General features: G+C 44.3%; 1 protein-coding gene across 3 annotated transcripts in view; it reads right to left on the bottom strand.

Annotated features, from left to right (window-relative positions):
• Positions 1 to 13,799, bottom strand: part of ERI3 (ERI1 exoribonuclease family member 3) — a 130,454-nt gene that overhangs the window by 101,271 nt on the left and 15,384 nt on the right. For all 3 annotated transcript variants that reach the window (XM_039555610.1, XM_039555612.1, XM_039555611.1), the window contains exon 3: positions 5,279 to 5,395. In XM_039555610.1, coding sequence (XP_039411544.1) covers positions 5,279 to 5,395 — 117 coding nt within the window. The remainder of the gene's footprint in view (positions 1 to 5,278; positions 5,396 to 13,799) is intronic.

Genomic DNA, 13,799 nt, shown 5'->3' with positions numbered 1-13,799 from the left:
TAAAAAAATCATTATTAAAACAAGTGTACGCTATGGGATTTCACTTCATATGGCACTTTCCTGAAGCTACACATCTCATACATTTTCATAAAATAAAGGTCAAGCCCAACCTAGAAGCATCCAAGCCTCTGGAAGCCATAGCATCCAGTCGAGACATACTGATGGCCCCACCACCACCCAGGAGTAACTCTTCCACACAGACCAGCTCAACCTACTCGTACAGTGTAAGTCCTCTCACAAACCACAGGGCTCTGCTTTATTAAATACGTGGCAACTGAAGGAAGCTAAATGGTTTCTATCTTTTAGTTTCTTTGGCTTATAGCGCTAAACTTGGAGGATAGAAAAAGAAAAGATATTAAACTCCAATTAAATTGTAATTACATTTAATGAATACCAAATACCTGACTCACTGAATAAACTGTAAGTGGAAAGATTATTTTCTCATAGTGACTCCCATGAAATGGCAATACATACCTTTTAGGGAAAGTATTTTAATTTTAAGAATGTGGAGCTCCTCTAGGTGTGTTTCTCAAGTTCATCAAGCCATTAGGAAGTGGAATTTTAAGGAAGTGGAGGGACGCAGACACTCTCTTATATTTCAGAAACTGTTTTTATATTAATCTGTATTTTAATTGGGTTAACAGCTGCTACCTACAGACTTCCATACTCTGAGAAGCAAATAGATTTGAGGAATTAACGCATGGCTCTTGAGAGGAGTTTTTAAAGCTCACTAGCATGTTTTTTGCTTTTCTTGCCGTCTTTCTCTCCATGCATTCTTCTGGCAGAGGTTGGCAGTTCACCTATTGCAAAGTGCTGGTTCTGTCTTCCAGACAGCAGCTCAACTCAAATCTCTGGAAGTGGCTGAAAGGTATGTTCAGAAGTGAACACAGAATCATTGAATAGTTTGGTTGGGAAGGGACCTTTGAAGTTGGCATCACATCCAGTCCAACCTCCCTCGCAATGAGTGGGGACATCCTAAACTAGACTAGGTTGCTCAGAGCCCGGTCCAACTCCACCTTGAATGTTACTTCTCTGGCAACCTGTGCCACTGTTTCACCACCCTCAATGTAAAAACCTTTTTCTGTATACTTAGTTGTCTGGTTTAAAATCATTATTCCTTGTCCTGTCACAATGGGGCTGAGGTGAAAAGTCTATCTTACAGGCCTCCTTAAGTACTAAAAGGTCTCTTGGGAGCCTTCTCTTCTCCAAGCTGACCAACCCCAAAGCTCCCAGCCTTTCCTCACAGGAGAGGCGTTTCATCCCTCTGCTCATCTTCATGGCCCTCCTCTGAACCTGCTCCAAGAGGTCCAAGTCTTTTCTGTACTAAGGATGACAAGCAACCTTTCACTATCTCAGCCAGTACGAATGCAAATGGTTTCAACCGCTGCAGGCACCTTCAGGACTGTATCTGTGGAGCACTGCACCCCTGATGCCATGGGAGGACAGGGTATAATGGCCTCATCCAAACATTTCCCATCAGGAGGAGGGAGGGACATGAAGGTGGATGCAGAGGTGCCACCAAGAATCATTGCTTATTCTTGCCCAAATCTCCTTCTCTCCTTCCCTGCCAGGCCAAGCAAAGTACCAGCTCATCTGTACAAGGACACGTCGCCAAGTATACGCACACAAGATTCATGCTGCAGAAATCACACACATGAATACAAAGGAATGTACCTGCTCCATAGGTACATTTCAATACAGGTCAGACAATGCTCAAACGGGACCAGATTTCTACTCTCTCATCCTTTCTGATACTCTTTGTTATCAGTTATGCCCATCTGCCAAATCCAACCTAGTGCATTGGACCTCTGCAGCATTATCTGGTCTTGCAGCTTTGAAAAAGTATAAAAACATAAAACTGCACAATTGTAAAATTTCACTGGTTATCCCAAGAAGCATGAGGTACTTGGGAACATAAGCAGGTTACAATACCTTTATATTTTTGTATTTTCATTATCTCTTCCTTCAGGAAAAAAACCAATAAAAATTAATCATAAAATGAGAGCAAAGTATCATGAAAAGATCTGTACAAGCACCTTGTATGTAAAGGGAACCTCTCCTTAAGCTCCCGACAAGAACTTTCTTGGGCATCAGACAAATCACCTGCATCTTCCAAAAGGGCATGATGAGCTTTATACATGTCACAACAGCTTTTAACAACTTGCAAGCACTTTCCACCTTCTCCGCCTGAACATTCAGCTCACCCCTCACCATAACCAAGGCTCACAACCTATTGTCTTACAGAATCAGGTCAGGAGAAAGGGGATGAGATGAGGTCTCAGAGTGAGCCAGCACTGGAAGATATGCTCCTGGACACTGGTGTGGGGAGTTGGAGAAACATCCTGTAGCCAGGGGAGAGCACAGACACACCAAAAGGTAAGCAAAGGGATGTCCTGAGGGCGGCAACAAGCTCTCCACCCTTCCAGGCAGCCTTCCCATGCTCTGCTGCTGTCTTCAAGAAGGAAGAGGGATGGAAGAGGTACTCCAGACCCAAGGAGTAATGTCAAGCAGCCACAGTAACCCCTCCAAACAGAGTCTACACCAAGCAGTTCTACTGCTTAGCAAAGGTAGCAAGCAGAGGGGAGAGGGGAAATCAGCAGCACAGCAGACAGGCTCCCATGTAATGTCATCACCACCACTTTTCCTGGAGAGTTTATCTGGAAAACCACCGTATTTCTACTCCAAGACAGTCTGCTGATTACCTAAGCACTTGTCTCTGGTGTACAATCTGATAATCAGGCCTGGTCTTTCTTTGTAGACAAAGAGGCCAATAAATCTCACCCTTTGTAAGCAGAGGTGCCTAGACAAAGCCCTTTACTGGCATTTAGCAAAATGAGTATTTTTCAGAAAACATAAACCAGCAGAAAGTCAATAACAAGTGCTGGAGCAGTTCAGGCAGCAGCTCTGCAAGAGCACATCCTGGCTGTGTCCCTGGGGTCTCAAGCAAACCTACACCAGTGGCACAGGGACAATCCCTGCACCTACCTAGCAGCACCCCACTGTTTAGTAAGGTTCACCTGTGGCTCTCGGGGCAGGGTTTCAAACTCAGCCCCAGACACAGGCCCCAGGAACAAGCCCAGTTACACCTCCAGCATGATCCCATTCTTGGACCTCTTGGCAGACCCTGCAACAGGCCAGGCGACTGCCAAGCCAGGAGGGAGAGGGGCCATTCCGGGCACTAAGTTGCAAGGGGTACAGCGTGGGGGTGACCAGGAGCCAGCGATGTCAAGGCGAGGATTAAAACCAGCTTCCTAAGCCATGCTGTTAATAAGAGAGGACTTGCCAAACCTGGTAAGTGGGACCTTTTTGTACCATTGATACACACAGGTGGGGGTTCTGCAATCATTTTGCCTGCTGGCCTCAGTACTGCCCATTTTCATCCAACTCTGGACACAATGCCAGACCAAGGTTAGCGGCAGAGTCTGCAGCAGAACGCTGACCTGGGACACCTGTGCCCATCCTGGACTTCTGCAAAAGCACAGCCATCACACACACACACACACACACACACTCACTCAGCTTCGCTTGCTTCAAGGCTCCACACAGGAGACACAAACTCCTGCTCCAGACCCCTGAGAGCAAGAGAAGACCGACAGACCGTCACTGCAGTATGGGAGCATTAGATGGGCTGACTGTTGGTCACAAGGTCATCATCCAGAGAACCTCTGAATGTCCCCAGGCTGCAGCAGGCTGGAGGCTCCGTTCAGCTCACCAAGCTGAACCACCAGCACACACCAAGCAAGTCGTGCAGACTGTTGTGCAAGAACAGAGCTGCAGTCTCTAGCAGCAGGGGAAAGGATGTAATAGAAGGATATCCAGAAAAAGGAGTTTTGGGGGGAGTTAATAAGACAACTTCTCTCCAGAATTTAGGTGACTTGCAAGGCAGACATTTTGGGCTCAGCTCTAGAAGATGACGTTGTCTTTAGCAAAGATCAGGTGCAAGCTGTGAGATTTATCACATTTGTACAAGCATACGTCCAGCAAGTCTCACGGGGATAAGGACAGCCAAAGTAGTTGTCCAGCCTTCTAGCATTAAGGTTGCAAAACCATTTCCATTATAACCTTCTGTTCTCACACATTTATAGCTTTCTGAAAGCTCCTCTCTGGGGAATAATGTTTTCTGTGCTCAGTCTTTTTTTTTTTTTAAGTTTAAATAAAATACCTTCAGATGGTTTTGAGTTACAGAAGAATAAAAATAAGTATTTGTTTTTACAATGTGAAAATATGGAAGGGGCTGGTTGGTCCTGGAGGGGACTCCACCTAACACAAAGGAGTCATTTTTCATCAGGTTAGTACAGGTGGGAGAAGCCCTCCAAGGGCTTAAGTCTGCAGCCACAGAGGTAGGGGGAAACATACCATGGTGTTGATGATTCTAGACAAGAAAGGGACAGAATGAAGAACTTAAATACACTGATTCCCACAGTCAGCATTTTAGTCATTGAGCTGGCCAAAACTGAACCAGTGGACCGACAGGAAAAAAAACCCAAAGCAAAAGGAACTTAAAGTTTCTTTTGATGATAATGGCAGGGAGGAAAAACACATTTGGAAAAATAGTTAACTTTTTGGGTTGAATGAAAAAAAACCCAAAAAATCCCCAAAACCAACAACAAACCCCAACCCCGGCTCCTCAATTCCTTCGAACCCTCCGGGATTGCATTTACCACCTTCATTCCATATCTGGGAAAAGGTGTCCACAGCTCAAGAGCATCTGTCCTCAGCAATGAGATTAAGCAAGTAAAGAGACGTCACTTCTCCAGCAATCATTTCAAGTGGCCCACAATTACAACATCAAAAAGACAGTCCTAAAAATACAGACATGAATTATCCTACCACTCTGAAGGACTCATCAAATCCCAACATGCAGGCCCACAGGTGAGTCATTTACTGCCTCTGCACCACACATACGCACAGCACTTTATTTCCTCAGTCCATGCTCTCTTCAACCTTCTCCACCACAGAGCAGCACAGCAAAATCACAAGAGCTCACAAAGAGGTTACAGGATTTTGAACATCAGCTAACACGAGTGTGTTTATTTGGTGGTCACCCAGTTAGATGTTTGTTAGTTGTAAATTCACAGCTAGAGTTATTTATGAATCCAACTGAGGTCTTTATATGTTATGGCAATAACAAAAAATGATTCTCGTTGTCATTAACTCAAGGCTGGCATGACACGCTGCCTTGCAGCTGCACCGTGAAGAGGCGACCCAAGTCCCTGGTGCAATGGAAACCTGCTTCCCAGAGAGACTCTTGGAGCACCAGGGAACCTTTGCACTTTACCTCTGTACAGAAGGGCGTAAGCTGGGGATGCACCACAGGCTGAACATACATGTGAAAGGTGGATTCGATCTCCATTGTCCTGCCATTCAGCTTCAGGATAGGGAATTCGATGATTTCCTGAATAGGGCAAAAAGAAAAGCAGCTGTTCATTTAAAACAAACAAGAAACAAAACTGGAAATTATCCCATCTAGCAAGGTGGCCTGATAGTCCCAAACAGAAATAAACTCAACACAAAGCTCTGCAGAAGTGGGAAGGTGATGCTGCAGCACAGAGCACGTCCAACACCATCAGAACAGATGAGGACGATGCTGATGCTCATCGCAGCCGGGACGGGCAGCAAGGAGGTCTCTGTGCTCAGCACTGAAGCTGCACACATCAATGCTTAAGCTGAACCTAAGGAAGGTGGTCTCACAGCACTCACACGTGCTACCCAGGGAACATGGAGATGTACTCTCATCGGGCTCGCAGCTGTTTAGGACAGCACAGGGGCTGTGCCCTCCCCAAGACCAGTCTCAGCCTTTCCAGCCCACCGTCCTTTTGGTGGATACTATCAGAGAGACAACAGGGACTACTGCATGAAGCACCTCCTTCCTCGGAGACGCTGAGGAGCACTGCCCTCCTCCAACAGACTGACAAGAGGAGCTGAAAGCTCCCCCCCAAATCCATCCCTACAGGATACAGCACAGTAGCAAGCCCCACTTCATTTCCTCTTTGTAGACAATTTATGCTGATAGAGAAATAAAAACGTTCCTTCATCAGAAGAATGTTCAATTATTTGAATAATCAGCAATCAAAAATTTACATGGACCTGTTAATAAAAAGTTTAAACAAATCCAGTTACGATGGATTTCTCAATTATTAAAAAATATACATGAAATTAAAAAAGCCGCCCACTGAATAAAAGCGATAAAATCCTTTGTGTTCACCCCCCTCCTTCTCCACTCCCTTTCTTCCTTCCAGTTTAATGTAAGAGGAGAAGTGACAATTTGTTTGGTGTCTTTAAAGAATAATTTGTCTATGTTATTTAATAGAGATCCATGGCACCAAGGTTCTGGAGTGCAAATGAGCCCGCTGAGTGATATCCATGCAACAAGCCTCTCAAATCACTTCTGGAGAAAAACAGAGAGAGGGAGAGAGAATAAAAAAAATATTGCTTTTTAATATTCAAAAACAGTTTGCAAAATTTAATCAAAGCAGAGCAAAAGCTAACATTTTTACCACTTTGACATTTTTATTAGCGCTTTCATAAATTTTTAAAACATGAATGGAATTAGTTTAACAACAAAAAAAAAACTGCCTGAAAACATCTGGAAGAGACAAATAAGAAATAATAAAAAATGAAAAAAAATCCAACTCCTGTGAGTAAAATTAGCATGTGAAAAATGCAGCCGCTGCAGAGGAACTAACACACTTTTTTGGACCATGGTTGCAACCCTCATGACCTGCAGGCAGAAATTATCGTGAGGTTACACATATGAGCTGATGACATCACCACCCCACTAGGCAGTGGGAGGGCAAGAAACTGGGTGGGTAAATGGAAACAACAGATAATTTAAATAGCCAGGAGAAACGCCCGATTTCCATGGTGGGCAGAGCCCAGAGAGGCAGCATAGCAGCTCCCCAGCGCAGCAGGGGCACAGCCCAGACCAGGGCACATGGAGAGCACGTGCTGCTGAGATGGAAAGTTAGAAAAAAATGTAAAAAAAAAAAAAAAAAAAAAAAAAAAAAAGTTAACAGTGTTGAAATGCCCAGGTGTAGACATTGAGCAGTGAAGCTGCAAAGGACTCAAGGCTTAAGCATTTCCTCATGGTCAGCTGAGCCACACCCTGTGCGTGCTACGCTGGATGAGGCAGAGCAGATGGCTGGGCTGGGCACATCCTTCCCCACAGCCATACCACCCCACTGAGAGTCACCAACTTTTCCCAGGAAAGAGAGCAAACTTGACCCAGGGGTTGCAAGAGAAGGAGAAGGCACATGCCAAACACTTGAGCGTTAGCCAGATTGCCTGTTGTGGTGCAGCCAAACTCACCAGCTTCAGCCACCCGGGAGGACCCATGGAAACACAAGAGAGAAATGCTGGATACAGCTGATCCTCCCTTCAAAAGGGCCACCACAGATAGGCTCTGAAAGCAGCACATTTCTGTTCAGAAGGAAAACAGACTGCAAAGTTTGAAGTCAATGGACAGGCCGCCATAACAGAGCCAGGCTTAACTGCAGGATAATACCATCCCATCTTTCAAATTGGTCTGGGGCATCTCACTGCCCCTTAGGTCTGCATCCCAGCCAGAGGGCGACCATGGAAGCAGGCAAGCCCACAGCAAGGCGAGACGAACATTCCCCTTCCAGAGAGGGACACACACCGGCTGGATTTCACAGCAGGGCTGTGTTGCAATGCTGGGATGTGTCCTAAGGGACCAGAAACATCCTCAGGGGCCATCAAGTGGCTGGATGCAAAGAGACACTGAAAGACAGCCTGCTGCTGATCTGATACACAAAGGCGTCACTCGCCTTCCAGAATCAAAGGCAAAAAGCACTTCCAGGAGGGTCGGATTAAGACAGACGGAGGAAATAAAAAGCCATACTAAAAAAAAATGTGGAAAATTTAACAATATCCAGAATTACTGTAGGTCTGTGGGAAGTGCATGGCCAGGAGCAGGGGTGGAACCCCAGAGGCAACTCGAGAATCTTAGGAGAAAGTGCAGCCACTCTCTTGGGCTTATTGGGTCAGTTTTTGAAGCAAGTGGTAAAGAACCTTTCCCAAAAGGCTGTTTATCTGCACGCTTCCTATAGCAGAGATTTTTCCAGTCTCTGGCAGTGTTTGCTCCACTGGTATCTAAGGCAACAGATACCAGCCCCATGAAATCAGCCCCACTCCTCACTAACGACGTTAGCCAGTCCTGCAATGAAATTTAACCTGTGACACTGCTGTACTTTTCATTTAAACTTTCATTTGGAGAGAAGCAGTGTTTGGAGACCCTGCAGTTTGTCCTGCTAATAAAGACAAGTGTTGGGACCTTTAAAGGTGCCATTCATCTTTTGCCTTTATTAAATTCAATTTTCTTAAGCCCATGATACATCATGAAATTAAGAGTTGACATTCCTGCAGAAACAAAAATATCTATCAAACATAAACAGAAAGGGGGGAGAAAAGAGGCCTCTATTACCAAGAATTTATGGCTTAAAGTTGATCTGTTTCCACTTTTTTTCTCTCTCTCTTTTTTTTTTTACAAGCATATGGTTTGTTTTAGATATCTGAAATGTTATTACAGATCTAGAATTTCATTAGTAATTATTATGAAACGGTGAGCACTTAGACACTCACACACACAACCAACCCCCCAACAGACTGTGATGCAGGAAGGCAGCCGGGTGCTCTCTCACGTTTCACAGCAGCCCAGTGAGCTCAACATGCTCAGCTCCATCTCCACCATTCAAGGACCTTCACTGCTTCTTCCCAAGCAGGAAAGGTGAAGGAAAGCAGCATGAGGGAGTTAAGGGCAGAGATTCACTGACACTTCCTTTCTTCTATCAGAGCCTGATCACCCGTAAGTGTTACCTTGAGAGCCTCACATATTTCCGCTCCAACACTGAGTAAATGTTCCAACTTTGGCAGTGATTTGTGCCAGCAGCACATGGGGCTTCTAAGTCTTCCCTCTGCCCCCACCACCAGCTTTTCCTTATAGCACAACCAGGAGTTATGGATACGCTAAAATAATGCTGAGGGTGTCCAGAGGCTGCAAATAGCCGCGAGCTACCAGAAGAACAAATGTACTCATTTGAATTTTGCGAGCACTGCAATTAGGTATTTTATTTAGCACTGCAAAGTAACTTGAAAGGAAATCCAAGATTCAAACCAGCACCAATAAATAAGCGGCTTTTTATTTTCCTTTCATTGTCAGAAAAGTTGAACATGTTTTCTGTTGAGAAATTCTGCACAAGGCTCCCAATTACAGGCATTTGCATTTATATTGTTGGAACACAGAGCTTCTAAAATCAATATTAACACGCTTAAAGAAAAAAACATCAGCACCCTGTCCCTCCCCTCAGCTGTGCCCCCAAACACAGTAACAATAGGAACCTACAGAGCCAGAGGCTTATACAGATCCATTACCAGGTCCGTTCTCTTTACAACAATCCTGCATTTACCATTTCAAGGTACTTCAAGCAAATCTGTGTCACAGCTTCCAGAGAACTTTCGTATTTTCTAAAAAACCAAGGGTATTAAAAAAAAAAGTTCCAGGTAGAAGCCTCCTGTGCAACCTGGCTGTCCCAAGCCAGTGGGTTGAGCAGCAGCAGGGTAACTGTGGCATGGCTAGGGACTTTCTTCTAAGAGGGATTTGAAAAATTCTTAATGGCATATGAAAGCACTGCTATAAACCCAGCCTTTCCCTACCCAATCGTCCTACATGAAACTCCCCTCCCTTTAACACTGGAGCAGGGATGCACCAATTCAGCTGTCTTGATCTTCTTGCTAATAAAAGAAATGAACAAGCACATAACTACACTTGCTAACCAATTTCTTGTCAGAGAAGAAAGCACCTGAAATTACACTAATTCCCGCAGAGGAACTTTTTTGCTTATCCTTTTGGATCTGGGTACCACTAACATCATTATACAGAAAGAATAAAGTGCTCGGCAAGAGCTTCCCAGCTCTCAAAACCTTTTAATCCAGAAGCATATGTACAAAGTGGACAGGGCACGCTTCAGGACACAGAGTTATATATTTGAGGAAGACTGTATGGCCTATTCACTTCAAAAACTACCAGAAAATAATTTATCCCTTACTCTAACCCCCATGTGAAGAAGTTTAATAAACACAAGAATAAAAGATGCCCATAAAAATCAGAGCTGACTGCTCAAAATGCAATAAAAACAAGCAGAGGCTGTTGAGAGAAACGGATTTTGTCTGATAAGGAAAAGCATAAAACTTCTTACCAAAAGAACCTTTTACACCTTCAAAAAAGGTAAGGGCAGAAGAAGCAACGGAGTGTCTGTGGAGGGACAGAGCCTCAGTACCAGCTCTGTCCATTGAACCATTTTGTTCAAGGATGGTTTTTTTCCCCCCTCTCTTTAAAGAAAAAAAAAGTCATTTTATGCACAAGGAGCTTATTTCTTAAACAAACACTCGTGTTTTTGATTTACACCACGGGCTGCTCCTAAATAATTTATGGCGGGTTAAATTTATTGCACAGCCCTGGCCGGCTGCAAATTCGAATTGCCAAATAATTAGATTTTAGGGCAATGCTTATAAATTATCCGCCGATTTGTCCGGACTTGTTTGTCAGTTGCTTTGTGCTTCAGGTCATCTTTGGCATTTCGCTGTTTGTGTTTTAATTGCTGATTTACACTTTGACAGATGAGAGTTGATGCCTCCAAGATCGGGGAGAGGGTGTGGGGGGGTTGAAAAGCAGAAAGAATCAGAGCTTTTAAAGCCTTGTGATTTTCCTTTTTTTCCAAGGCAATTAAAATCGAAAAGGGACATAGTAAGGACAGCACTAGCCTAACAGATCTGCCTCCCCAGTTTCCATCCTCTGCCTTAATTATTATTTTAACTAAAGCCATTTCCAAGTGAGCAGCCTTGCACTGGTCCTCAGGGGCAGTAACCAAGATGACCTCATAGGTCTTTTCCCCACTTCTAAATTTTTATTAAACTAACCAAAACAAGTACCATAAAGGCAACACCTCTCCAGTGCGGAATAGCAGGACTTCTGCTGAATCAGGGCTATGCTGGCTTTCCAGAGGATGTCTGCCTGCACACACAGCACGGAGCCTCTCAGCACTTCAGTCCTGGCTAAGTTACTCTGTGTACTGATTAAACCTGTCAAAAGGTCTTTGGGGAAGCAGCTGACCTCCAAATTTCTTTTTTCTACCACTACCTAGCTTAAAATACACATATGCACACACCTAACAATTTGATACATTTTAAAACAACTACTATATCCCAGAAAAGTGTGAAGGGAAATACACATCAAAAACAAAACACAAGAGAACTGGCAGGAATATGGGAAGATCACAAAACACTGTGACAAGATGATGTGAAGAGCAATTCTACTGCCTGACCATTGAATATCCAATGCTTCTGCTTCCCCCTGCTCTCAGGTGAATCTCATTGCCTACCCCCAACACTCAGGCACTGAAGCCCAATGTCAAAGGCTGGATTTCCTCAAAGATAAATTTTGAGTTGGATTTTATGTTCTGCACTGACATCAAACATGGCTCTTATTTCCCAGTGCTTCCTTACAACTCTGAGGGTGAGGGACCATTTCTCTTTCTTTAATAGAAGCTGAAATCCCCATCTAATCACATGCCTCCAGGAGCTTCAGCTTTAAAAGAGACATCTAGTCCATGCACCTGCCTGAGGGCAGCATCATCACCCCCTAAATAATTTCTGACTTTGTCTAGGCTGTTTTTACCGACTCCAATAAGAGAGACTCACACACTCCCCAGGCACTCACTCTATCCTCCTGTTTCATTAGTCTTATCATTGGAAAGTTTTTCCTAATGTCTAATCTGAATTTCCCTTGCTGTTGTTTAAATTCCTGACTGCTCTTCCTACCCACAGCAGACACAGGCCAGAACATTGCCTTTCTCATTTTTGCAACAAAGACCTCATCTTATATACACCTCTCATCACTGCACTAAACACAACCCCAATGCCATCCAGCCTGCACTCACAGTTGCATTTTGCAGACCCCTGGTCACACACACCGATTCTCTTCTTCACCCTTTTGAAATAGTATATATATATATATTTTTTTTTTAAAGAGTATGGGAACCAAAGTGAAGTACTTCATCAGCTCAAGTCCCTTCTTACAGGGCCAACAAAAGGAGGATCCATGTCTCACAAATGACACTTTTCTCCTAAACTTACTGTTGTGGTCCTTGGGAGTTTTTCATTCCTGCCATTGCACCTGAAATCTTGACAGCAGGCTCACAACCCTTGCCCTGCCATCCTGAACAAAACTTTCAGTAATCACTTCCTCCCAGGCTAGTTCCTACCTCTCACCACCAGCATCATCTCTCCCTGCCAAAACCCACTAAGCTATTCTGATTCTTCCAGCAGGACCTAGACATCAAGAATAAGGCAGAATTTCCCTCCTCTTTTCACACACGGGATGAGAAATATAGACCAACAGACATCAACACTTCAACTTGTTTCTTCAAGCACTATTGACATATATTTAACCACCCAGAACATCTCTACTGACACAGCCAACAACAATTTAAGCTTGACAGTTTGGGAGAAGTTTAGCACTCAATCCAGGTTAAAAACAGCACACATGCACATTTCCAAGTACTACCTTTGCACTGCAAGATGGCAACGACACTATATCCTTTTTCACATCCACTCCTCTCTATGGCAGACAAAAAGCCTGTGCAGTCCCTGTTGCAGAATTATCACATCATTTCAAGACCCAACCTCTTCACCTGATATTGAGCAGGACAAATGATCAATGTTCCCAACGACACTAAAACATCTGGGATGGGTAGAAAGGGCACATTAGTGCATGTAAATGAATACCCAGGGTTTTACAGACATCACAACTAGCTGCTGATGACAGCGCATTTCTGCCTGACAGAGAGGAACTAAATAACGTTACAAAGGGTATTTTGCCAGCTAACAAGTGCACAGACCAACAAAAACAACACAGGGATGGTTGCACAGCAAGCTTGGCATAAAGGGGAAAAAGCCCACAAGATTTACGCATGTCCTGTGTCCTTCTCACTAAAAGGGTTGAGTTGCATTGCTTCTTTATGAGGAAGGTTTTGTTCAAAGTGAAGACAAGACCACTTTAACACAGCAAAGACCATTTCCCAGGAACCACAGCAGCCTGAAGAGCACCATCCCCAAGTAGCACTAGATGGATGCCATGCCATAAAAGAATACTGCCTGTTTTTAAAACATTATGCTGGGAGTGATGCAAAATACTCCCCATACCTCAGAGGCTGCAAAAGAGCAGCAGGCACACACCGATCATCGACAACTGCACAGGGCCACGCACACAGCAGGACAGGCACAGCAAATATACAGACCTGTGACATCCACCCCCTTCACTTCAGAAATGCACAATGGGAGCAATTCCAGCAGCACATGTAGCCCTCATCAGTGGCTTTACAGAGAGGTGAACAAACCTTTAAACACGATCCAGCAGACTTGCACATTCCTGAGCTAGCCAGAATCTTTTCTTTTCAGGGTGACTGCCGCTCAACTGCTTTCTGCTGTAACAACAAGTCTACTTAACTTTGCAACTTGTCACCTAAACGATGTGTAATGTTTGCACAGCTAAGGATACAGTGTTCAAACAGCACAGGTGGGGAATTGCACGCTGGGATGCATAACTGATGTGGGGTCTCCACATACTGCGAGGGAAAGGGCAACATGACTGATTGCTTTAAAGTAGTCATCTCATTGGCCTGTCAATAACCAGCCAAAAGCTGAGCAGGTTAGGTCAGGTTAGGACTGCAGCCATTGGCCACCCGAGTGCCTTGGTATTTTAGAGTTGTTGCTATAATAATGCT

This window comes from Corvus cornix, chromosome 8 (genome assembly GCF_000738735.6).
Source record: "Corvus cornix cornix isolate S_Up_H32 chromosome 8, ASM73873v5, whole genome shotgun sequence".
Lineage (NCBI taxonomy): Eukaryota > Metazoa > Chordata > Aves > Passeriformes > Corvidae > Corvus > Corvus cornix.
This window is presented reverse-complemented; position numbering and strand designations above follow the sequence as displayed.